This window comes from Typha angustifolia, chromosome 14, assembly GCF_048772165.1.
Source record: "Typha angustifolia cultivar Huaian chromosome 14, ASM4877216v1, whole genome shotgun sequence".
Classification (NCBI taxonomy): Eukaryota; Viridiplantae; Streptophyta; class Magnoliopsida; order Poales; family Typhaceae; genus Typha; species Typha angustifolia.
Genome location: NC_133252.1, coordinates 2233796 through 2258898, shown reverse-complemented (window position 1 = coordinate 2258898; position 25103 = coordinate 2233796). Strand labels below are relative to the sequence as shown.

The window sequence follows — 25103 nt, the reverse complement described above, 5'->3', positions numbered from 1 at the left end:
GAGCTTTATAATTTAGCAAATATGTGTAAAAAATACTGTACTATTAGATTTGTTAGTTAAACTTAATTAAACATCTAAATTAAGTTAATATACTAAAAAATTATAACAATACTCTCAACCATGTCATACTTAGTGTATTTTAGTAATTTAAGAAGTAAAGACATTTTAATCATTTTAAAAATAAAGATGTTTTACTTATTTTATAAATCAAATATTTCTACATAACAAAATATTATTTATGGTGTTAATTCAAATTCCTCTATGCTTCTACCTCACTGCTCCTTTCTCGCCGCATCAAATTCTGTTATCATTGCCACTTCAATATCCCTCCCCCTTTAATTAGATGTTGAAGGTGATTTTGGTGGCCGTCAACTGTTGTCTTGTTAGATGTCTTTTCTTTTGTTTCTTGTCAAACTAAAGCTGCTACACTGCTTCAAAATCTATGGCAATTGAAATGAAGCTGAAGCTCTAAGTAGTTGGCTAATTACTATCGTGGATTTAGAAGTTGTTCTATTTTGATCATATTTATCCTTTGGGCTTGATGCTTATATATTTTTTAATTATCCTGATTGTGGGTTATTCAACATATTATATATATATATATATATATATATATATATATATATCAAGTTCTTAAAACCCATTTGGAATCAATGGATGTGTTCAGCTTTTTATTTTGAAAAAAAAAAACGAATTCTTTCCATAGTCAAAGTTAAATTCGATTCCATTATTGACTCCTAATCCGCGCCTCGAATAGGAACACCATCACTGTCAGGCTGTCAGCATCTCCACCGCCGTCAAATTTCACATTTCTGTAGCATTGTTATATAGCACATAAAACCAAAATAAAGCACAAGTTGCATTCTACCCTACCCTCTACCTTCTGTTCACCAAAACTTTCTCAAACAATCTCATGCATACCCAGATTTTATAAAACCATTGGCTAGTCCACAGTTTGCTGTGAGCTCAAACTGCGCAGAAATAATCCACACCATGACCATGCGTAATCCTGCAGCAGGACTCAAACATCTACACATGTCGACACCCCATTAGAAGCTATAGATTGCATTGGATGATACACCTAGGCATCCAAAGGATTATCCAAAATTTATCCACCAACCTTCTTCACTGTTATATGCAGTCCCCCTTCTCTCCCAGGAATCCACAACCTCACTCCAGTGAGTCCTTGTAGAGAGTTTGCACAAGAATGGCTGCAATTGAGCTTTCTCTCATCAAACCTATCAACCCCATCCATCAATTTACCAGAAGACCCACATCCAAATTTGCCACTCTAAGGCCTCACTCCAGCTGCTTCAGAGTCTTGGCCACCTCTCAGTCTCAGACCACCACCAATGCCGCCACCCCGAAGACGAAGAGGGCCGGGAAGACGTCGATAAAGGAGACGCTCCTCACGCCGAGGTTCTACACCACTGATTTCGACGAGATGGAGAAGCTGTTCAACAATGAGATGAACAAGAGCCTCAACCAGGCTGAGTTTGATGCGTTGCTCAATGAGTTCAAGACTGATTACAATCAGACCCACTTCGTCAGAAACCCGGAATTCAAGGCGGCCGCCGATAAATTGCAAGGCCCAATGCGGCAGATCTTTGTGGAGTTCCTGGAGAGGTCCTGCACTGCTGAATTCTCTGGCTTCTTGCTCTACAAGGAGCTTGGGAGGAGGCTAAAGGTTGGATCCTAATTACGCCATTGCTTTACAACCTAATTATCAAATTGTGAATATTGTAGTCAACTAAGTGTTAGGTTGATAGAGAACGGTGGTTTTTATCTTTATCCATTTCAGAAAACCAATCCAGTGGTAGCTGATATCTTCTCCCTTATGTCTAGAGATGAAGCCAGGCATGCTGGGTATGTGAATTCTTACTCAATTCATTTGTTGCAACCATATGTTGGTGGCTATTTTAGGACAAGAAATTGACTTCAAATCTTTCTGCAGGTTTCTGAACAAGGGTCTGTCAGATTTCAACTTGGCATTAGACTTGGGCTTCTTGACAAAGGCTAGGAAGTACACATTTTTCAAGCCACAGTTCATCTTCTATGCCACCTATCTATCTGAGAAGATTGGATACTGGAGGTACATCACAATCTACAGGCATTTGAAGGCCCACCCAGAAAACCAAATCTATCCAATCTTCAAGTACTTTGAGAACTGGTGTCAGGATGAGAACAGGCATGGAGATTTCATCTCTGCGCTGCTCAAAGCCCAGCCACAGTTCCTCACAGACTGGAAGGCCAAGCTCTGGGCTCGCTTCTTCTGCCTCTCGGTAATTCCAATCAATTCCACAACTTGTTAAGTGTATAGTGTTCGATAAAACTTAAATCATATAAGTAAGTCTATGCTCCTCAATGTGCAGGTTTATGTGACCATGTACCTAAATGACTGCCAGCGTACTTCTTTCTATGAAGGCCTTGGCCTGAACACCAAAGAATTTGATATGCATGTTATCATTGAGGTGAGAACTCACTTGGATTTCATGCTAGAGCTCGTCGACTACTCTATAAGCTTAAACTATTAGATAACAGTCATTTTTATATTTTACAGTTAACAGTCAAACTCTATTTTTTTCGCAGACAAATCGCACAACGGCGAGGATTTTCCCCGCAGTTTTGGATGTCGAGAATCCAGAGTTCAAGAGGAAGTTGGATAGGATGGTGGAGATCAACAAGAAGCTGATTGCACTGGGGGAGAGCCAAGACATCCCTTTTGTCAAGAGCTTGAAGAAAATTCCACTCATTGCAGCCTTGCTGTCTGAGCTTGTGGCTGCTTATCTCATGCCGCCGGTCGATGCCGGATCGGTAGATTTCGCAGAGTTTGAGCCACAAATTGTCTACTGATTTTGTAACAGAGTCATATCTCCCAATTTATGTTAGATACATAGTTTGTTTCTACTACTAAAGATGCAGGCATTTACTAGATAAGTCTACTTTGATGTTTTTTTGAGTAAGATGAAGTTTTAAGCTCATTTGAGTTTTCTACTTTTGCTTTGATGTTAGATACATAGTTTGTTTCTACCTACTTTTGCTTTATTCTCTTATTGGAGCATAACCTCTAATCCATAAGACAAGAGAAGCAATGAATCAATCATTAAGTTAATCATACTATCTTGATCAAAGAATCACTATACTAATGGAAATCTACAGTGCTTGATTTGTTTTTGTGGTTTATGTTATATGAACACATAAAAAAACAACTTGAGATATCTTATATTATGGCTTTTCCTCCACAATGTCAATTTAAGTGATGTGAAATTGGTAGTCAATATAATCTATGCCTAAAACCCTTCCTTAAGACAAACATTAGTCCTACGCACGGCAAAATATAATATGTAGACTATCGGTTCTACTTAATAAAAATCTCAAGTGCATTTTTTATTATTTGTCCGTTTGATTTTTCTCTCACGAAAATGACACATGTTGTTATTAATTCAATTTTATCGTTTATGAGGATTAGTGTATTATTATTTTATAAGAAAGAAAGCTGAGTGAAGTCAAAATAAAATAATTATGAAGTTGAGAGGATTTTTTAATCTTTGAATTATTACTCTTTTCCACAATTAGTTGTTTATATGTACTATTAACTTTAACGATTATCAATTAATAATATTCTATTAATATTTTGTTAAAAATTAAGAAAAGACTGCAGTGATAATTATGATGTCAAACAATTTAGTGGTAATTATGATATTTGAGTAGTTTTTAGTGGTAATTATGTAAAAACTCCAATAATTAGTTGACATTTTCCATTTAACCCCAATAGTTTATGAGTTTTAGGTATACTTAACCCTAAAAATAATAATAACTATAATAAATGAACTTATTGTCCCTTAAAAGAAAAAGTATAATCTACAAGTGTTTCATTAGCTTGGACCCCACCATTGATCCAATCCCAACCCTTTAAGAACAAATCCTCTCGGTGGATTCGTCCTCGTCGAATTCGATCGATGGCTCGAATCTCCCTCCTCGTCTCCGACTTCGTCCTCGCCTTCATGTGGGTTTGGGCCGGCGCCCTCGTCAAGCTCTTCGTCTACGGCTTTCTTGGCATCGGCCACCGACCCGAAGGCGAAGCCCTCAAGATCGCCCTCACGGTCCTCTACATGTTCTTCTTCGCCGGGCTCGAGAAGGTCACCGGCGGCGGCTCTTATAACCCTTTGACCGCTCTCGCCTCCTCCATCATGGCCAAGCTCGACGGGTACCTCTTCACCGCTTTCGGAAGGATTCCTGCTCAGGTGCGCTGTTATGTTAACTTTCCGGGTGAATTTTTGTTGCGTTCTTTTTCTTTTTTTGGGTTTTTCTTGAATTGGTATATTTCTAGTCCATTTGGATTTGGTTGGATCACGTAAAGAAGAAGATTGAAGTTTTCGCGAAGTTGAATGCATTTGATAGCAACAGTATAAGAAAGTTGTCACTTTACATTTTGTTTGAGTGGAAAACAGAAAAACTTTACCTTTAGCTCCATTTGATGTTATTTGATCAAAGAGGCCCCTTTGAACAAAGATTTTCTAATGAATCAGTATGGGAGAAAATTCAGCAGGCTTTCTCCATTTAACTTTAGGATTAGTGAGTCGTTTGATTGCAGTCGTTTACCTTAATCAAGCTTCCTATACTAGGCTTCTTCTTTTATGGATAATTTGGTCTTATAATTTCCTTCCTACATTAGTTTAAGCTTTGATCTTGCAGATTAGTATCAGATTTTGGTTACATGCATGTCCTTTTAATTAAATTACTCCAAAAAGGAAAGTTGTTGTAAACTTTCAATTAGTATCAAACATTGGTCTCATATCTTTTCCGTTCTCACGTTCAACTCCTATACATTATACTCATTTTATCTGGCTTATCACTTATCAGGTAGTTGGTGCTATTCTTGGTGTTAAGCTTATCCGAGAAACCTTCCCTGAACTAGGTCATGGTCCTCGTCTCAATGTTGAAATTCATCATGGAGCATTAGCCGAAGGATTGGCAACGTTTCTGATTGTCATGGTCTCAGTGACACTGAAGAAGAAAGATCCAAACAGTTTCTTTATGAAAACATGGATTTCAAGCATTTCGAAAATGGCACTTCATATTCTTAGTTCTGATTTAACTGGTGGAATCATGAACCCTGCCTCTGTAAGTGTATCCAATGCCTTGATCCAAATGCAATCTGTTGAAATTCTGTGTATATAATATCTTTTGGATTTATAATTCTCGCTTGTTATGGATGCATGTGAAGTTCAATGAACAGGTCACAACAAACCGTTTCTATAACTATTTCCTTGAGTTGCTTTACTATTGTCATACTCAGTTTTAATGATTCAGGACTGAGTAGTTTGATCTTGTATTACTAATATCAATTATCTTCTCTCCACTGTTTCTGTTACAATCTTTGCTTTTGTATTTAATTCTTTTAAGAAGGCCCTAGTAATGCTTAGCATACAATGCAATATCTTACATCTAGAATTGATAGACTAACTGTTTCTGGAGTGAGTTCTTGGTTGCTGCATGTGAATGCTATATCGACATGTTCAATCTCAAAACGTGAATAGTGAACCTGTTTGTCTAGTTATTAACATTGGACGAATTTATATATCTCAATTTGAATAACTACGAAGCTCGAGCTCGCAGTAGCAGTTGTCACTAAGGTTTCCTGAATTTGTGACTCTCTATCCCCTATTCTGCAGGCTTTTGCGTGGGCCTATGCACGGGGAGATCACGTAACGCTGGATCACCTGTTTGTCTACTGGCTGGCACCCCTGCAGGCCACTTTGCTGGGAGTGTGGGTAGTGAAGTTGTCTACTAAGCCTGAGAAGAGCAAAAAGCAAGGAGCTGAAGAACATAAGCCTAAGTCAGACTGAAGGCTTCTAGGATCTGTACTGTATAATTGCGTATCCTTATTCCATTTTGTAATGCATTCTCTTTTGTTTCCTTTTTCCACTTTTATGCAGCACGAAAATGTGTTTGTAAATGATAACAATTCTTATCTACTTGTGCCCTCAATTTAACCCTCTGGTTTGCAAATCTCCTTACTGTCATACTGAGATCCGACTTTTATAACTTTTTCGCACTTTTGATGAATAGGCGTATAAAAATCCTGATATCAAAAATCTGAAATTGTTTAAATAAACCTAGAGATTGCATTTACTCTGTCCACTGGCATCAATTAGAAGATAGAGATTGCATTATCTTTTTAGAGGACAAAAAACAGAGAGTGTGTTTGCCACAAATATTCTTCTATTGTTACTACATTGTTTTCTTCATCTCCTCTTGATGACATCTCTCGACAAGGAGGACTTTTCAATCATCTAAATGCTGTTCTTGGTCTCTTCAACTGCTTACTTCAACTATTAAACCACAGCAACCAAATAGTCTTATCTGGAAGAGAACAATGTCAAAATTGCCGGAAAAAAGTAGTTACTTGTCGACCCAAAAGGACATATTAATATGTCCTATGTTCATTGAGGCCCATCTGGATTCCACTCCTCTCATAGTACATTTGCAATCAAGGCACTTCACAAGCTCTATGTTCTTATGAATTCATTGCATATTTGTGTCCTTTATCAACTAAATTGCACTGTGTCGTTTATTAACTAAAAAATCCTTTTATTATTGCGTGCTTAATTTTTTTTTTGACTCCTTTTCCAACTTAGGAGTCTTTTAGCTTCATATTTTTTTCTTAATAAAAGAACGGCATCTACACATAAATTACAATATGAAAATAAGTTTTTAGACTTTTACTTATATTGATTTTTTATTTAATACTATAGATCAAACCAATCGGTTCCTCATAAGGGTATTTTTCGAAAATGTAATACAATAAAAGCATTACTTTTGAATGGATATTATATGTACATAGCTGAAAAGGGGGACTCAATCTATACATATATTAGAAAGAAATAGCTTCCCTTATTAAAACTAATCAAGTTTTTCTTAAAAATAAAAGAAAAGATAGAAAATATTTTAAAGATTAGCAACGATTACAAAAAGCACCGCTAACGGCAGCGGTCAAAAGTTTGCCCTAAGATACATTGGAAGTTACAAATGTGGTAAATATTTTTTCAAAAAGTTTAACAAAAACCTTCTACTGTAGCCCACAGTAAATTGTAGGTTGTAATATGCAAAACAAATGAAAAGAACAAAGAGAAAAAGAAAAGGGACAACTTGATCATAGATTATACATCTTCAGACAAGATTTCATCATTTCCAATCACATAAAACAGACTTTGCCAGCCACTAAATATCTGGTTATCTCAGCTGCTTTCCTTCACCAACATAAGCAACTAGCCCCCAAATCTGACCCACAAGTCCCCATCCTGTTAGAGTGTTAGCTCTACAGGTACTAAAAAGTTTTCCATCTCAAAATCCTCAACCTTGTTCTTTATCTCAAGAATCCAAGATAAAGGTAAATTTTCCATTACAACCCATTCTCTTTTTCTATTTATAATTCGACCCAACTTTTTTGGCTATCTGAATCGACGACTTCTTTTATTTTTTCCTACATAAAACACCCCTTTCGTTAAATTTTCTTTACGGAGACTAAAAGTATTCTTTATTTGAAGGTGTTCTTTAGATAATAATCGATAAAAACGGTGATGAACCAGAAAAAAAAGAAAAAAAAGGAGGGGGTAAAATAAAATTTTCTCCGAGATTAGATTATGGATATAGCTTTGCGTGTCGAGATTTTGCATCCATTCATGTGTGGTGTTTATCACTTCTTATGAGATACACAAATTAGGAATCCAATGGATTCTTCTTAAGAGCTGTATATTGGTCCCATCATACTTAATTCAATTTGCTACTAGGAAATCTTTCTTTTTTTTCCTAATAAAAGGAAGCTTCCTAAAATTCCTTGGTGAGGATGACATGTTGTTTCATTATTTGCTTGTAATTTGTCACTAGCTTAGTTGATGGAGACCTTGGCAAACAAGTAGAGAAGCAGAATGAGTATGATGATTCTATTGATGTAAGTGCTTACTCACATTGATGTGGATGTATTGAATGCCATCCTATGAGAAAATTGTGATCATATATGGAGTTCTAATCTGATATCTGGATTGTCCCATTGGAGATACCATATATGTTAGTTTTAGTATAGTAATAAGTGGGTAGAAAACAAAAAAAAAATTGAAATAGTCTTCATGGCAATTAAGACTTGCAAATAGGAAATAGCTTCTTTCTTCAACCAAAATGAGAGTGAAGCAGCAACAAGTTTATCATTTTCTTGGTTTCATAATTTTAATTTATTTCTTGTACTTTAAACTTAAGCATTTAAATCTTAGCAAAAATATCAATGTGATTCGTCGTCGCTAATTTTTTTCCACTATAAACAAGTGGTAGATAGCCAAATTGCTCCTATTACTGTATATATAAGTGAGTAATTAGTTGTTTCACATTTTTAGTTAATGGCTGACTAACAATTACAACTTAGTGTAAATTACATAGGATAAAAACTTTTAGTTCAAAATATATAAAAATAAATTAAAATTGGGCCCACAGAAGATATTGCAAGAAATTTAGTCCCCATGAAATAAGATGATATATGATAATAAATTCTAGTTCTCCTGCATTGTAAAATTTAGATTGGTTATGATTTAAACTAACTCTCCATCTTGGCCCACAGAAAGATATGATATCATTCCAATGATAATAAGACTAGTGACTAGGAGCCATATGCATAATATGGTAGGAGAAAAGTGAAGCAGAAGAGTGTGGTCAATGTGTTCTTGATGGCCCACTGCAGGAAGAAGGACCGCTGGTATTGTGCATAATACTCTCCTTTTGGATTATTTCTCTTGGTAGTAATTTAAGGATAAGTATCATCTTAATGAAAGAAAAGAAAAACTAAAGATAAGTATCTTGTTTTGTATGCTTTGTAGGAATTTCTCAAGAAGTTGGATGAATTCCTAAGACTCCATAAAATGTTATCTGATTCTTGGTAATGCTCTAATATTGATTAGACCCAGATTATTGTTGAAAGGAGAACAGTGACATAAGTGCAAAGGACCAACCTATTTTATTTTGTCAAAGAAAGATACTTCTAATGGAATTTTGGATAGTTTGGTTTTCTTTTTGACTCTACTAGAGATTGTCTCTTGATTTATCTTGATAAGATGCAAAGTTCCAAAAAGTTACATTCTAATTACTAGAAAAAGGTGAGTAAAGGGGGCATGATAGTCATTATTGGTTTGTTACCTAAAATCTTTGGCTTTTTAGTTTATCAGTTATGTAACATGATAGCAAAGCCAGTTTTTCTAGAGATCTTTTGTTCAAACATCATCAACCACTTTTATTTCCTATTTCTAGTATCTAATTTGGTGAGTTGTGATAGATTGCGCATCTTGCTATCTATCATCCATCCACGTGTAGTATTGGAGGTCGCACATGAGAAAAGACGTGTTAAAGGGCATAATATTTATTATGAGTCTGTTACCTAACAACTTAAGTCTTTATATTAATTGGTTATGCAATTCAGTAACAAATTAATTAGTTTTTCCATAGGTCATTTGTTCAAACATTGGCAATTACTTTCTATTCTCTATTTTTAGCATCTAATCTCGTGCATTGTGGTATATTGCGTGTCTTATTATCTATCATCTATTCATCATGTGGTATTATAATATTTATTGTGAATATGTTATCTAATATTCTAAGCCTTTGAATTAATTGGTTTTGCAACATAGTAACAAATTAGCCAGTTTTTTAAGATGTCATTTGTTCGAACATCCTTAGGCACTGTTATTCTTACTTTCTAGTGCGACGTAAGAAATTCGGCATCTTATTATCTATCATTTATCTATGTGGAGCACTAAGGGAGCGTGTTAAAAGAAAGAGTATGATACTTATTATCTATCTCTACCTAATAATTTAAGCTTTTGGGTCTACCATCTATTTATTGGAATGATGAATTATTCCAGTGAACAGTTCACATTCGATAATGTTGTAGTCCAAAACTGAGGAAATGTTCAGGTGAACACAATCGTTACACGTTTCATATTCAATGTTCATCATAGATTTGCAGATATTATTGCACATCACTATATTTATCAACCGACCAAGAAGTATATGCTCTCTTACAAACAAAATTATGCCAATGAAGTATTATTCCATACCTTGTAATTGGCTGAAGAATTTGGCAGCCATTCAAAGGTTGCAAAGCATCGATTTGAGGCTGCATATGATATAGGGTAGAGATTGTTTTTGTTTAATTCAATCAGATAGGTATGATAAAAACTTAAATAGGGAAACTAGATGCAGATCTAATGATGCCCCAGTTTAGGCAGTTTAAACTTAGAAGTATTTTTTTTAACTGTGTTTGAGAACGAATCAAATATCCCAAATGTCTGTAGAAGGGCATGCAAGACCAGGAAATAGATCTTGAGAGCAGTAAACTTTTTACTTCTTTTGTTTGGGTTTCTGAAAGAAAATAATAATAAATCAGCAAGTTGGATGGGCAACTCTACCTCTGCACCTACTTCTTGAATCAGTGATCCAACATAACATGTGAGCTATGAAAGTTTCATTCACCTCTTTCTTTTTCTTTTCCCCGGTCTCAAATTAATTTCCAGTTAAAATGATCCGTAGTCTCTGTTCAGTTAAAAAAAAAAGTAACTGAAAGACATAGAGTGGTATAGTTATTGAATTTCTCTTGATCTTCACCAGGATTTAGTGAGGTTTCTGACTAAAATAAGTCAAATTTAGTGAGACAAGTCAGCTGTCACCTCATGTGTTCCATAGAAAAGTATTTTAAACTGTTTTAGCGTTTTACGCTACAAGTAGAGCGCTACAAGATCTCATCTTTTTTTATTCTAATAATCCGGAGCTGCTCCATTTCTTTATACTAGGAGAAACGAGGATTGTGTCAGTTTAATAGCACCAGACAAATCAAATCAATAGACATCGATGGAAATGTAGACAACCAGGAAGAAGTAAACGCTGTGAGATGAGGAAGACGAAGAGGAGAGCGCAGCTCTCCAAGTGGCGGCTTGTTTGTTGGAGCCGTTCTAATAAAGAACGGTACAGTACAAACTCGATGCGAGTAAGAGAGAGAAGAGAAGAGGAGAGAGGGAGAGAGAAGCAAAAAGCCAAATCTTTTTGTCCCTATCTCAATGGGCCAGGGTGACCATGTCATGCTAAGGAGAGCAGCTTATATGGGTCGATCCGTTCCTTTCTCATTACCACCTCCACCACCACCACCACACCCAGCTCCCAATTCTCCTCTCTCCATCCAAGAATAGATTAAGGAAAATTTTGAGGCATACCTCCGAAGTGGCTGCATGCAAGTTCTTTCTCGAGGTCTAAGTTCATTGTGCTTGGTCGAAAGGGTGGGTTTTTTAATGCATTCCTTCCCTTGCATGTGTTAATTTGTTGCCAATTTGGGATCTTCCCGCTGTTTTCACATTTGGGTCTGTCTCGAAGTTGATATTTTGAAGGTGGGTGGTGGGTTTTTTTGAGCCTCATCTCGTTTTGAAGTTGGTCTTGGAATTTGTGATGTGAGATAGGTTACGAAGTTGGAAAGGTTTAATCTATTTTGAGAAAATTACTGACAATTAGTAAATTCTTTGGTTGGTAGCTGACAGGTGGCTTGTCGATCTCTTTACGCTGTGGAGTTTTAGGACTGCAAATTCGTTCACTGCTATTTTTTATTTTGACGGTGATTTTGTTTAAGCGTTGGAACCTTTTACAACATCTGACTGCAAAAAAGTACCCTTCTTCTGGTCATCTTTTTAATGGCTTACTGTTGTTCTGAGTTGCCTTTTTTTGTTCATCTTTGTTTCTTGATGGGGTCACCCTTCTTAGGATGTTCCCCTTTATCTACGTTATTATTTTTTTTTTCCTAATGTTCAGGTTTTCTCTTAGATTCCTAAACTTCAGGTAGTACTGTTATACTTCAGATCATTTATATGATAAGAATGTTCTTTTTCTTCTGAAAGGAATCTGATATGTTTTGAAAAGTCCAGATTCGTGATTGTTATTCTCTTTCAGTCATAGGCAAAATCTTTGTAGTTACTTTGGTTCCTGCTGCTGCATTCTCCAGGTAGAATGTTGTAGATCCTCCCCCTAATGTGTAGCTTCTGACTTTGGTCCATTAGAAACCACAGTTCTACGCTTTGGGGGTCCTTAGTTTCAGCTCTCAAAGAGATTCGAGAATTATTTGAATCATTGTGTCTGTTGATTCTTTTGACATATGATTCAAGCCTGTTACATTAAATTGATGTTATATGAACCTACCAGTTGCCGAGTCTTGTTACTAATTTTGAATCTTTTGACCTGAAGTAAGTTAAAAACATTGATCTTGTGTATATAGCTCTTTTTCAGTTCCCTGGACATTTGAGCTTGAAAACTTTGGGAGTTCATACCTGATTTCATTTTTATTTATTTATATTTTGGTCACATATTTGATTATGGCCTAAGTTTCTGGAGGATAACAGGTATATCAAGAACCATTGGAACACCTTTCTGGAAAATCAGTCATCAGTTTCATTGGGAGCTCTCAAAATGAACAGAGCTAGAACAACTGCATCGGCTCCAAAAGTGAAGCGTCGCGTTGGTAAGTATGAGCTTGGTCGCACGATTGGGGAAGGAACCTTTGCAAAGGTTCGTTTTGCAAAAAACACTGAAACTGGGGAACCTGTTGCTATCAAGATCCTTGACAAGGAGAAGGTTCTGAAGCACAAATTAGTCGAACAGGTCTTATTCAGATTCTTGTATCATCACAAATCCCTGTTTCACTTTCATTCTGTATCTTGTTTGTCATCTTATAAGTAGTTTTAGTGAAGTATAAATGATCAAGAGAATCATGTAGCATCTCATCATGAAAATAGGAAAAGTAGCTTACTCCTGTCAAATGACTGTAATTCATTCTGCACTTGTTTTCCCTATGAGTGAGACCCATTAGGAAGCTATTTGGTATTTCCTCTCATTTAAGTTTTCTTTGGCCAATTTTGCATGGCTGATATTAGATTAGCAGATATGCATCATGAAATATTTTCTTCTCTGGTATTTACTCACCAAAATAGCAATTACAGGCTATAAGTACTTATAAAAGGGCCCGACTGATTGCTCCCTGTGTCCTTTGTAAATTCCTTTGGGTATTGTTTGCCCGTGAGTAGACACATGCTGCACTCTGTTTTTCCATTCTATATAACTTTGATGAACCTAAATAGCTATACATATGAGTTTTGAAAAATCTTCTTCTGATATTTCCTAATAATTCTTGTTAGATGCCTTCTTACTTTATTCTAATTCAACTGCCACTTGAAGCAGCATAGTCAAATGTTTAGAACATTACTAAAGGCAATGGCCAACACTATCCTTTTTGTCATGAAATAGTGAGGATTATAAGTCAAGAGTTAGGAGTTGGGACCTCTTCTCTTAACCCTAAAGTATGTATACAAACTAAAGCTTCAATATTCAGGTAGGCCATATTTGAAATACAAGCCATACATGTTAGATTACTCTATCTTCTTGTCCTTTTGTGCTATCTCCATATTTCAATTTCTCTGCAAAAAAATCCATTTTCTTAAAAAAATTATATTACATAATAATAGAAGAATGAATTTATCTAATTTGAAAACTCATATGTGATTTCATCGTCATTTAGTTTTACTTATGGTATGACACTATGTTTAGTTGGCTTTGCTCTAATTTTCATGAGTTTACCATAAAATTTGCTTTAGTAGAAAGTAGAAACTCTTTCCAGTTATCTCTATTATTTGGAGATGCTTAACTGTATGTTTTTCTATCTAATCTTGAGATAAGAAAGCTCTAAATTATGATGCAGATTAAGCGGGAAATTTCAATTATGAAGTTAATAAAGCATCCTAATGTTGTTCGCCTGCATGAGGTAGTTTCAAACCTTCTATATGATAAGTTTTGTTAGAATAGCTGTTACACAGCAAAAAAAAAAAGGCATTAATAATAACTACAGTACTGCAATGTTTTTGGCTGTGATTTGATTGCTCCTTTGTTGCCTGAACTTAAACTGTAATCAACAAGTTAGGTATTTTAGTCTTTTATGTTCCAAACAGTGTTGTAGTCTTTTACTTGCCACCCAGCTGATTTTAGAAGGTTAACATCGGGTGACAGTTGGTTAGACATGCTATTGTGTTTTGTATATAGATATATATGGTCTACAACCAACTCCATTTTTAATGGGAATAAGCTCAAAAATTCTGATAAGTGAGCCTTAATGTGCACATTATCTAACTGATTTCATACTTCATAGTCTTATTAGTTTCCTGCTTAGCTTATGCCTTATCTGCTCATACATGCTGGAAACAACTGTCAAAACTGCCAACTTTCTTTTTAGTCCTTATCCTTGAACTTTCCTATTTCTTTTTAAGAATTGTTTTATGATTAACTGATTTAATTTTTTTACTAAAAAATGGCCTTATATTACTCCAAATTCACCTGTTGGGTTGGATTTGCCCTAGTTTTCCCCCTTGGGATTCATTTTTCTGGTTCTTGTCAGGTTTTATCCCTTTTCTTCTAAGATACACGTCTCTGTGGCGAATGGGGTACGGACCATTTTCTGATAGGTGAAAGTACAAAATCTATATATTAATGTTTTGGTTTTGTCTAATCATGCTTATTCCTCTATCATAATGCAACTTCTGGAACTATGTGCCATAGATCACATAAGATAAGAATTGCGTTGGATATAAAATTAAACAGTTTTTAGAGCTGCCATATAGCATCATCTTGATGAAACTAAAAAAATGGAGATTGATGTAACTTGTCATTTCTATCATCCTTTGTGCCATGGCTTTGTAACTAATAAGTATCCATTTAGATTCCTGTTCATCAAAGTTCCTCTTTCTTTTAGGTGATGGGGAGTAAATCGAAGATATTCATCGTTCTAGAATATGTTACAGGAGGAGAGCTCTTTGACATAATTGTAAGTTGTCAAAATGACAATTAACAATCTCTGTATAACTATTCTTCCATTGTTATTTCTGTGCTCATAAATGTCAGCATTATCTTAGGCTAATCATGGACGCATGAGGGAGGATGAAGCCCGTAGATACTTTCAACAACTAATTAATGCTGTCGACTATTGTCACAGTAGGGGTGTTTATCACCGAGACTTAAAGGTGAAGCCAAACTTTATTTGTTTCTTTTACGGTAAACATGAGGAGATCTTATATTCTATTAACAGTATAGGTGAACGAAACATTTTAATTGTTTGGTGCATTCTTGCAGCCAGAAAATTTACTACTTGATGTGTATGGCACTCTCAAAGTTTCAGACTTCGGTTTAAGTGCTCTATCTCAACAAATAAAGGTAGGCCTTAGATTTATTTCATTTTTCATATAGAAAGGATTAGTCTAAGATGCAAAAGCGCATTTGGTAAAACATCTTCGACTACAAGACAATGGAGACAGCTGCTGCTAAAATAAGCCTACCCTTTCCTATAGAGTTCTTATTATATAGATACTGTTGGGTCAGTAAAATCTAGATGCTGTAGTTCCTCACTTCTTAGAAGTAATTCTACATAGTACATAGTATATATTTCTTTAGCTGCTGGTTTTAATCTATATCTTGACTCGGAGATTTGAATTATTCACTCCAGGGTGATGGCTTGCTGCACACTACTTGTGGAACTCCAAATTATGTGGCTCCTGAGGTTGTGTTGGTTATTAGATGATAAATCATTACCATTTTCTTTGCCATTAATAAAGTTAGTAAACATATGTATTGTATTACTTTATCATTAGGTTCTTGAAGATGGAGGCTATGATGGTGCAACCGCGGACTTGTGGTCATGTGGGGTTATCCTATTTGTGCTGTTAGCAGGATACTTACCTTTTGAGGATGCCAATCTTATGGCCCTGTATAAAAAGGTAAGAACTGGACAACTCTTCCTATTCCTTTTGTTTCTTTGGCTCATCTTTGTTTGGCAACTCATCTTTGTTTTGCAACTTCATCTGCACTTGCAGATTTCAGCAGCTGAGTTCACCTGCCCACCTTGGTTATCCTTTGGTGCCATGAAATTGATAACAAGAATCTTGGATCCTAACCCAGCAACTGTAAGTATAATATTTTTACTACATAACTAGACCCTAGTAGATGATGTGTTGTTAGTTAATGGAATCGCATACAGATTTGTGGAGAACTAATCTTATATCTACTAAAAGTTGAGGAAATGATTTGAATGGCATTTCTCCTTTGATCTTATTGATGAATATAAGTTTGCTCTCCCACTCTGTTCAGAAGTTCCACAACAGGTTTAAAATTTTGGACTTTATATATATATATATGAAATGGTAATCCATGTTGACAATTAAATCATCTTCATGTAGTAACAGTTTCTTTTATTAGGTTATTATTGATATGCAAATTCAACTCTGCTTACATGACTTTCCATGATTGATCACAGCGAATTACTATTCCTGAAATTCTGGAGGATGAATGGTTCAGAAAAGGATATAAAATTCCTGTTTTTGAAAAGAATTATGAAACAAATTTGGATGACATAGATGCTGCTTTCAGAGACCCAGAAGTGAGTAAAAGATGAACAAAAATGAGATTTCAATAAAATTTCTTTTCATTGTTTCAACTATGAAGTTGGTTAGTTGACATGCTTTAGTTTGAAATTGACCGACGATATTGGTATATTACTAGGATCACCATGCAAAAGAGAAGACAGAAGATCAACCAGCACCTATGAATGCATTCGAACTGATTTCACTTTCAAAAGGCCTGAATCTGGAAAACTTGTTTGACATAGAGAAGGTATGAACATACACACCTTTCATTAGCTGGTGATTTTAATGCCATCTATATGTTTGCTATAGTAAGCTAACCTTGGCTTATTTTCTGAGTTCTCGTTTCTTCAGTAACTTATTCTTTTTGTGATTTTATCTCTCCGTTATTTATCTTAGTTTTGAAGATTAATTTTGCGAATGATAAATCACTGCAATAGGCTAATTAGGATCTTAATTATTATCTAATCATTTTGTAATAGGAGTACAAAAGAGAAACGAGGTTTACATCCAAGTGTACCGCAAAGGAGATCATCAATAAGATTGAAGAAGCCTCAAAACCTCTTGGCTTTGATATTCACAAGAAAAGTTTCAAGGTGTGGTATCTTCAGATACATCTAGATAACTGTTAACTTTTCAGTTTCACATGGCCATGGTCATATATATTCTTAAATCGTAACCTTTGCTATGTTAATTTTCTGCAATTTTCAGATGAGACTGGAAAATTTGAAAGCAGGAAGGAAAGGAAATCTAAATGTTTCTACTGAGGTAAGATAAACCATTCAAGTCTAGAGTAACTAAAGAAATTTAATTATCTGTAATTTATTATTTTGTTCCTTCTGCAAATGTGCAGATATTTCAAATGGCGCCTTCGCTACATATGGTTGAACTCCGGAAAGCAAAAGGAGATACCCTGGAGTTCCAGAAGGTAATCTTTTCCTGAACCCTTTAATTTGTATAGTTCTCACTAAAATAGTGGTCTATCCTTTTTGCGTTGGCGTCCTCATCATCTTTGTTATCTATTTCAAAGATTAAATGAATCTCTTTTCTCTAATGCAGTTCTACAAAAATCTATCTACCCAGCTAAAGGATGTTGTTTGGAAATCTGAAGAGGACATGCAAGAGAATGTGCCCAATTGATGCAGTGCCAAGGTTCCGCATCCGATTTTCGCCATCAAATGTCCCTCTAAATAGTCTCTTACCTTTTCTAGTAGTAGGTCAACAGTATGTAGCCCTCTCAATGTTGAGCTGGGTGCGTTCGCCTTCTTATCATTTGTTTATTTGTTGGACCTCTTTCCTATTGTATATATTAGATGGAGCATCTACTCTTTTTCTTTCTTTTTTCCACCTTTTTTGCTTTTTCCCAGTGTTCTGGTGAGCATTGGCTGAGGGGCATTTGTGTTGTACATGTTTTCCGGGTTGTGTTACATTTTTGGAAAAAAAGAATCCCAAGTTGTGAACTGTGGCTGTCTGATGTTGTATTGTTATAGTTAGGCACCAATATCTTGCAAAAGTTATCAGATTTAGCCACCCAAGCTCACAGGACTGGCGCTAATCTTTGCATTTGCAACAGCTTGTATTCTGTGATTTCTTGCAGTAAATGTGAATTATACCTAATGTACATTAATACAGACATTGCAATGATGGAGCTAGAATTGAAATGCAAAACAAACCTTTTCAGGATGGCTTTATAAGAATGGTTCATATATATATTTTTATCAGTTCTCTTGTTTCTTTTTTGTCGAAATGAATCTTTGAGGAGCTGATAGGTTGACAGTTTATTTATTCATAATTGAATTTAGATAATGGGTTGCACTGCAACTCCAAGATGCATGATACAACTCAAGTTGACAAAAAACTATTCTTCACCAGTAGCTTCTTTATGTTTTCTTAGCTTCTAATTCCATCCCTTGCAACACTTACGCACTAGCAGCTATTCCTGACTTGGCATTGCTCTCTTCAGTCTCCAACTTCTCCAAACTGCAAGCCTGATGAGTGGTTGTACTTTCCACAATGCTCTTAGTCCATGCAGACATGTTCTTCACTGCTGCTTCATCTGTAAGTTTTAATGTCTCATTACTGAAGTTACTGAATGAAGATAAATAGCAAGAAAACTAATGAGAGATACTAAAGATGATTGCAGTTCAGATTCAAAGATGCCAACCTAGCCTGGGGACAGTGTGGCCCTGGGGGTGCCTTAGAATCAAAGGTGAATCAAAGGCAGTAGCTAAGTCCTCAGAAGGCACTTTGAGCCAGTCTTTCTCTCCAATTAGATGCACAGATTTCACCTTGATGGGGTCTTTGTAGGCAACATCACAGATGCTTGGGTCTCTGAACTTGCTGCCAGAGATTGAGATGTAGAGTTTTATTGGAGGGTGGTCAGTCAACACCTTGCCCTGTGCTTGATAGCCTATCAGAAGTGCAGCCAGTGTTGATCCCTGAAACAAAGCGAAAAATTTGCGAGTCATGCTTAAATTCATGATACACGATTACTAAAATTTCCAATTATGTCAAAAATGTTCTATTATCATGCTTCATTTACAGTTTAGAAAGAATAATATGCAAACAATTTGCTTCCTTTTACTGGAAAATTTATTTCCTTGAGTCGAACTTACGCTACCAGGGCACATAGAGTAAATCCTCAACTGCGACGCCTAGTAATTTCTTAAAATTAAATAGACTGTTGTTTCTAAAATGATCTATTATAGAACAAATAACACTGATCAATTAACAAAGAAAAATAAATTCTGATGTAATGCATAATATGTACCTGTGAGAAACCAAGCAATCCATGGAAAGGGCCATTCTTTGTCATATAATCACACAAGTAGGAAATGCATTCCTCCAAGTTTGTGTATTCTGTGAAGTCCTGTTAGGCATACCAAAAGAATACAGGTAGTTGAGCAATCGATCTCAAAGGTTAAAGTAAAACAGAAATGCTGCACCAAAAGTTTTACTGATATATAATAATAGTTCGTCGATTTATAGCTGAACCATTTAGGATTCAAATCGGATAAAGAGAACCTACTGATATAGTTACAGTTTTTGACATGCAAAATATCTAGTTTATGCAATCTATAAATAAATATATGTAAATCTACACTAGTTCATTGTTCATATATTATATATGTTAGTAGCAAATCAACATAATTTGATAAAGAAAGAATAAGAGTCACTAAATTGAGTTAAAACTCTAAAAATTCTGAGACTCTTAGGACTAAATAGTTTGTAAGCAGTGATAGGAAAGATAATTTGGAGCTAAGAGAATTGTCCTAAATCTGAAAGCAAATTAGGAATATATCCACCTTATCGAATTGGAACCACTCAAAGTATGGTGGTGGAAATATGCCCTCTATGTCTGATTTCCCTCCTGCAGGAAAAATTCCATCTAAGAAGTCCTGCAGGCCAAACAAATAATAAGAATTTAAAATAAACGTAACATATATACATATATATATATATATGTATTAGTGAGAGAGAGAGAGAGAGAGAGAGAGAGAGAGAACGAAGAAAACCATGGTGAAGTCTTGGAAAATTGAGGGATCCCATTTGCTAATTTGCTTCTTCAAGAAGCTCCCACTAGTTCTAAACCCATGAAGGCATAAGATCTTCATCTTCTTCTCCTGCTCCATTCTCTCTCTCTCTCTATATATATCTCTCTAAGTGTTGAAGGAAAAGGCCACAGCAGTAAGGATTAAACGAGGCAGATCCATATAAAGGCATCCAACCTAGCGGTAGTTGCAGTAATCAAAGAAATTATGCAGAAAAAAACGTAGAATTCTTTTAATTCCAAGTTAGTTGCTACCTACCATTCCAAGTGCAGTGACGTGAGCCTTTATTGTTCTTAGTTTGACGGGTAAATTTAAATTCAAAACAACACGCACCGTTATCCAAGCTTGGTCAGCATCACTCCATTTCTTAGTTGGAAAAATAAAAAAAGGCTACACAACGATTGCTCCAGATGAAGGTGAGAAATATCGTCAGTTTGTCACTTACTGCTTAGAATATGTGGTCTCCTACTCTACTTCTTGAAAGAAATAAATGTAAATTGATTGAAGAAGATGGAGACATGGAAACAACTAACCCAATAAAGAATTCAATAATCTTGTTGAATTAGAAATGAATACCGGAAATATACAGCAAGCATCATGAAGAACGGAAGGACCACAAATTATGTAAAGCTGGCTCGTTGACGCCTCTGTACTTATGAATCACCAGACTAATTCACTCGATGAGTAAACTGCTTCAATCATTTCAATACATTCCTTCAATAGTAATTATTTAGTATCATTCAAGTTCCACAACCAAAGACTAGAAAGGGCTCAGAGATATTAGATTCAAAGCTTTCTCACCATGGCAATCACCAGGATACTAACTGGGTCGTTTGAACTTGTCAAGAATAGTGCCAAGCACAACTAAACACAAATTATGACAGTTTCACAGTAGAGTAACCAAGAAGATAACAGCACAGAGACAAAGAAATACCGAGAAGCCATCCATCACAAGGCGTTCATTGATCAAATGTTAGACAGAAGCGGAAGAAGGTAAGTACTTACTACAAATAGATCCAATAAAAAACTCAGCAGTCCCAAAAGAAAACAAGCACAACGAATTCACAGATAAGACATACAATAAAAGGAAAAGAGAAGTTCGCCGTTCTCTTGTTTCACAACTACATCTATCCAACAAAGTGAAAAACTAGAGCAGATAAGGGAATGGAGTTGCTCTTTTACTAATCTGCAATGAAGTTTCCTCATCCTTAAAATACATTGAGGCTCACTTTGCCATCATGACCTTAACAAATTCTTCATAATTGATCTGGCCATCACCATCTACATCAGCCTCGCGGATCATCTCGTCTACCTCCTCATCAGTCAACTTCTCCCCGAGGTTGGTCATGACATGGCGAAGTTCGGCAGCAGAAATGAAGCCATTCTGGTCCTTGTCAAACACACGGAAGGCCTCCTTCAGCTCTTCCTCTGAGTCAGTGTCTTTCATCTTGCGGGCCATCAGGTTGAGGAACTCTGGGAAGTCGATGGTACCATTGCCATCCGCATCCACTTCATTGATCATTTCCTGCAGCTCCGCCTCTGTTGGGTTCTGCCCCAGTGAACGCATCACAGTTCCCAGTTCCTTGGTTGTGATGCAACCTGTTGAAGATCCAAAGGATGTTTCTAGTTAACTACATGAAACAAGATCGCAATAACTCCAGTCCAAATGACCAATTTCTACTAGCATGCTAATTCCTTCCACTCTCCAGTGTCCAACCAAATATTTGAATATTAACAGAAAAAAAAGGAAGGAACTAAAGAGTGATATATCTTAATCTATACTCTGCCATAAATACATGTGAAAAAAGTATAACTTAGAAGTTAATTTCCTTAAGTATGATTAATTTTTGACCCAAGAAAGCCTAAGAAAGTAATTAGAGATGAAATATCCACACTCATGTAATGTATGTATACGTTAGTTTAGTAGGAGAAAACTTTGCAAAAATGATATACAACTAGCAAGCTACTTGATGGTCATAGTAATGATGAAATTCTTTCACAGTTATGTTTGCTAATTTAAAACTTTGCAAAGACAAAGAATAACTAGCAAGGTACTCGCCGGCCATAGTAGTGATCAAATTCTTTTCCATTTAAATTATCTAATTTCCTACATTACTATAAGTTTAAGGATCTAAAGCAGTAAGAAAATACTAATCCCATTACCATAAAGGATTTAAAGATCTAGAAGCAGCTAGAGAATACTACAGAAATTCCAGAGTTCCTCAACCTGATATATTAGTCAGTTCATCTGACTTGAAAATCCTAAATAAAGATAAGAAATAATTGCAGTTTGATTCCTTCAACCATCAACCCATATCACTTTCACCCAAAGAAGAAAAGGACATATACATGATACACCCCTGAATCATCTCATTGTCTCACTAAACCCTCTTATTTAGAAATTCTGCTAGAAAAAAATTAATAAATCGATTAACTAATTAGATGAATAAAAAAAGATCTTCCGTTCTCTTTCTCTCTCTCTCATATTCCAAGTGAATTTTGAAGAAATTTGAAAAGATCGGTTTAAAGTTCAATATTTGGAAAAGTAGACGCGAATACTACCAAAGAAGATAGAAGAATATAGACGAAAGATGGAGGCATTTTTATTCATCTATTAAGTTAGTTAAATTTTTAAGATTATTTTCATAGAAATTTCGAATTTTGATGGAGACATTTAAATAGTTTAGGGGTTGTGTCTATCCACCTCTTTTCCTTGGGGTGAAAGTGATATGAAGCAATAATTGAAAGGGTTAATATGTAATTAATCTTAAAGATAATAATACTGCAAGAGGACATATATTATTAACTTTTCGGCAATTTATGTTTGATATCTGTAATAGCAAAGACTAAATATATAAAAAGAACAAGCTTTAACGCAATAATTTGTTCATAGGAAAACAATTTTGGCAGGCAAAAGCAACATTACCTGCAAAACTATGACAAAGCTATCATTTCTATGTGGTGCATATTGCAGTCACTATTCAGCCCACAGCTTAATATTTAAAGACTTTCACATTGCTATATCGCTAACAATCTATTTAGTGGGAAATGGCAAACTTCGTTTCATCTCATTCTGGAAGTCGCATCAACAAGAACATTGAAGACATGAGATGTTCAATCAGAAAAGATTCCCAAAAACAAAATCAGAAAGACTTAAATTGATGATGATGATGATGGTGAAGAATAGATCGGAAAAGCATCAGTTATCCAGAAGAAAAATCTTATCCATTAATCCACCACAGTCTCTCGAGACATCCAAAGTACAGATCTCAAGAGAAAATAAATAAATATCAAATTAAGCAACGAAAAATATTTTCTACCACCCGAGATAAGGGCTATACATAATCCACCAACAAAACTAAAACAAATCGAAGTGGGAATAAGAAATCGATACGGCGACTCCGAGTTTATCCACGATTAATAATTCTTACGAAGAATAAAAATATATATATATAAAAGCTACACGAACCACACGGATCTAACGAGAAAAGGAGAGAAAAAGAGAGAGAGAGAGAGAGAGAGAGAGAGAGAGAGAGAGAGAGAGAGAGAGAGAGATGACTAAGATGCAAGGAAGAGGAAAAAAAACTGACCGTCTCCGTCCTTGTCGAACAAGCTAAAAGCCTCCTTGAACTCGGAGATCTGGTCGTCCGTGAGTTGATCCCCCATGGCTCCTCGGAGACCGCGCACGCAGAGAGAAGGAAGAACAGACGAGGATAGGAGAGAAGAGAAGAGAAGAGCCTCCGCTTCGCGTTCAGAAATTCCAGAGCCGATTTATATTGGCGATGAACGCCTTTCCGTTTCACTCGCCGTCCGTTCCTCTATAACGGCCGTCACCGTTATCTTCTCGCACATTTCCTAAACTACCCTTGATGAGGAAAGAGAATGACGAGTTTATCCATTGGTACAGCTAACCTGGTCTGCCGCTTGCGCGGCCCTCCTCCCCTCCCCCTTATCGGCGTCTTCGTTATCCGATCTCAAATACCCGACAACGAATAGCGTACGGGTTCGGATAAAATAACGCACTATTCATGGGCTATTCGTAAGATTCGTGGAGTATTATTTACCCGTTAGATGGCGATCCAACGGGTGTCATCTGCCCTGCGAGGGCCAACGGTGCGACAGCTGACGTCCAATTATTAGGAGCTGGGCCTTTCAATGCTGGGTTGGCCAGTTGCACTTACGTGGGTTACCACACGGCATACGAGGGCATTTTCGTCTTAGGAAAAAAGCATGGCAAATCGGTAACTTTCGGCGCTTCTCCTGTCTGTCGACCTTTTAAATATTCTCGTCGTTCTTTAGTGGGTGGGTGCGATGACGGTTTTGCCCTCGACGCGGTTTGAACGCGGAGAGGGTTCGTAATGGTAAAATAATAGTAGTAATTGACCGGAAAGGGGAGAGTCCGCACGCTTCGTCCATCGTTTTATCTTAGTAACACTAACACTAACACTAACACCAGGGTTTATAATATAACCGTAGTTTATACTCTATATTTTTATTATTTATTAATTAAAATTTTATAATTATTAAATATGTGAAAAAAATATTTTGAGTTAGATTTAAACTATAACCCGTAAGAATATTCTGTTAAGTAAAAATATATTATTTCTAAAATAACTAAAATAATCTTAATATAATTTCGTTGAGGGTATCTTTATAAATTAATTAGTATGTGATGATTGCTCGTGGAGGTTTTCACAGAAAGACTCCTTGGTTCTAGCAAACATATCACAATTACAGGTACCTAGGAGCAAGCCGATGGAATGAACAAAATACGAACAGTTAACATAATATGGTCATAGATCTTTAACTTAGAGATTTAATTAAGATTAACTAAGTCAACTAACGGTAAGATATTTTCTATATATATTTACTAAATTATAAAATTTGGTTTATAAATAGTGTAAATTATAATTTTATTAAAAGTCATAGTATTATATGCAAATTTGTTTATTATCTAAGGTCTACCACGTTTATGCTCAATTACCCAATTAACCTCATATTATGACTAGATTGCGTGCAGCTTGTATAGTTGTATCTAGCCATCAATGATTTTTTTCTCTTATAAATTATGAACTCA

The 25103-nt window shown here is 35.8% G+C and overlaps 3 protein-coding genes and 1 pseudogene across 4 annotated transcripts; 3 read left to right on the top strand and 1 right to left on the bottom strand.

The window, feature by feature from the left end:
• Positions 1 to 1148: 1148 nt before the first annotated feature.
• LOC140776306 (magnesium-protoporphyrin IX monomethyl ester [oxidative] cyclase, chloroplastic-like) lies at positions 1149 to 3030 on the top strand. Its single transcript, XM_073119970.1, has 5 exons — positions 1149 to 1687; positions 1802 to 1866; positions 1955 to 2282; positions 2373 to 2471; positions 2590 to 3030. Exons 1-5 carry the CDS (start codon positions 1208 to 1210, stop codon positions 2851 to 2853), a joined length of 1236 nt encoding a protein of 411 aa, XP_072976071.1. The 5' UTR covers positions 1149 to 1207; the 3' UTR covers positions 2854 to 3030.
• Positions 3031 to 3932: 902 nt separating this feature from the next.
• LOC140775803 (aquaporin SIP2-1) lies at positions 3933 to 6012 on the top strand. Its single transcript, XM_073119243.1, has 3 exons — positions 3933 to 4244; positions 4864 to 5124; positions 5676 to 6012. The coding sequence occupies exons 1-3, from the start codon at positions 3960 to 3962 to the stop codon at positions 5847 to 5849; spliced, it is 720 nt and encodes a 239-aa protein (XP_072975344.1). The 5' UTR covers positions 3933 to 3959; the 3' UTR covers positions 5850 to 6012.
• A 5081-nt stretch (positions 6013 to 11093) lies between these two features.
• Positions 11094 to 17947, top strand: LOC140775802 (CBL-interacting protein kinase 32-like). Of its 2 annotated transcripts, XM_073119241.1 has the most exons (15): positions 11094 to 11312; positions 12420 to 12678; positions 13772 to 13834; positions 14816 to 14887; positions 14976 to 15083; positions 15193 to 15273; positions 15563 to 15616; positions 15708 to 15833; positions 15930 to 16019; positions 16370 to 16492; positions 16615 to 16725; positions 16958 to 17071; positions 17187 to 17243; positions 17329 to 17403; positions 17535 to 17947. In XM_073119241.1, exons 2-15 carry the CDS (start codon positions 12487 to 12489, stop codon positions 17613 to 17615), a joined length of 1347 nt encoding a protein of 448 aa, XP_072975342.1. In that variant the 5' UTR covers positions 11094 to 11312; positions 12420 to 12486; the 3' UTR covers positions 17616 to 17947. The 2 variants fall into 2 exon arrangements, with proteins under 2 accessions (XP_072975342.1, XP_072975343.1); XM_073119242.1 differs by lacking the exons at positions 11094 to 11312; positions 12420 to 12678; positions 13772 to 13834 and adding an exon at positions 14491 to 14528.
• Positions 17948 to 18238: 291 nt separating this feature from the next.
• Positions 18239 to 23951, bottom strand: LOC140775804 (uncharacterized; annotated as a pseudogene).
• Positions 23952 to 25103: the final 1152 nt, after the last annotated feature.

What these genes read in the sequence shown, in the direction of transcription:
- LOC140775803 (XM_073119243.1), top strand. Translation starts at nt 3,960, where the DNA reads ATGGCTCGAATCTCCCTCCTCGTCTCCGACTTCGTCCTCGCCTTCATG. An exon ending in TCGGAAGGATTCCTGCTCAG is followed by an intron (nt 4,245 to 4,863) that starts GTGCGCTGTTAT and finishes ATCACTTATCAG; the next exon opens with GTAGTTGGTGCTATTCTTGG. An exon ending in GAATCATGAACCCTGCCTCT is followed by an intron (nt 5,125 to 5,675) that starts GTAAGTGTATCC and finishes CCTATTCTGCAG; the next exon opens with GCTTTTGCGTGGGCCTATGC.
- LOC140775802 (XM_073119241.1), top strand. Translation starts at nt 12,487, where the DNA reads ATGAACAGAGCTAGAACAACTGCATCGGCTCCAAAAGTGAAGCGTCGC. An exon ending in ATGTTGTTCGCCTGCATGAG is followed by an intron (nt 13,835 to 14,815) that starts GTAGTTTCAAAC and finishes TCTTTCTTTTAG; the next exon opens with GTGATGGGGAGTAAATCGAA. An exon ending in CTCTATCTCAACAAATAAAG is followed by an intron (nt 15,274 to 15,562) that starts GTAGGCCTTAGA and finishes TATTCACTCCAG; the next exon opens with GGTGATGGCTTGCTGCACAC.
- LOC140776306 (XM_073119970.1), top strand. Translation starts at nt 1,208, where the DNA reads ATGGCTGCAATTGAGCTTTCTCTCATCAAACCTATCAACCCCATCCAT. An exon ending in GATGAAGCCAGGCATGCTGG is followed by an intron (nt 1,867 to 1,954) that starts GTATGTGAATTC and finishes ATCTTTCTGCAG; the next exon opens with GTTTCTGAACAAGGGTCTGT. An exon ending in CTCGCTTCTTCTGCCTCTCG is followed by an intron (nt 2,283 to 2,372) that starts GTAATTCCAATC and finishes CTCAATGTGCAG; the next exon opens with GTTTATGTGACCATGTACCT.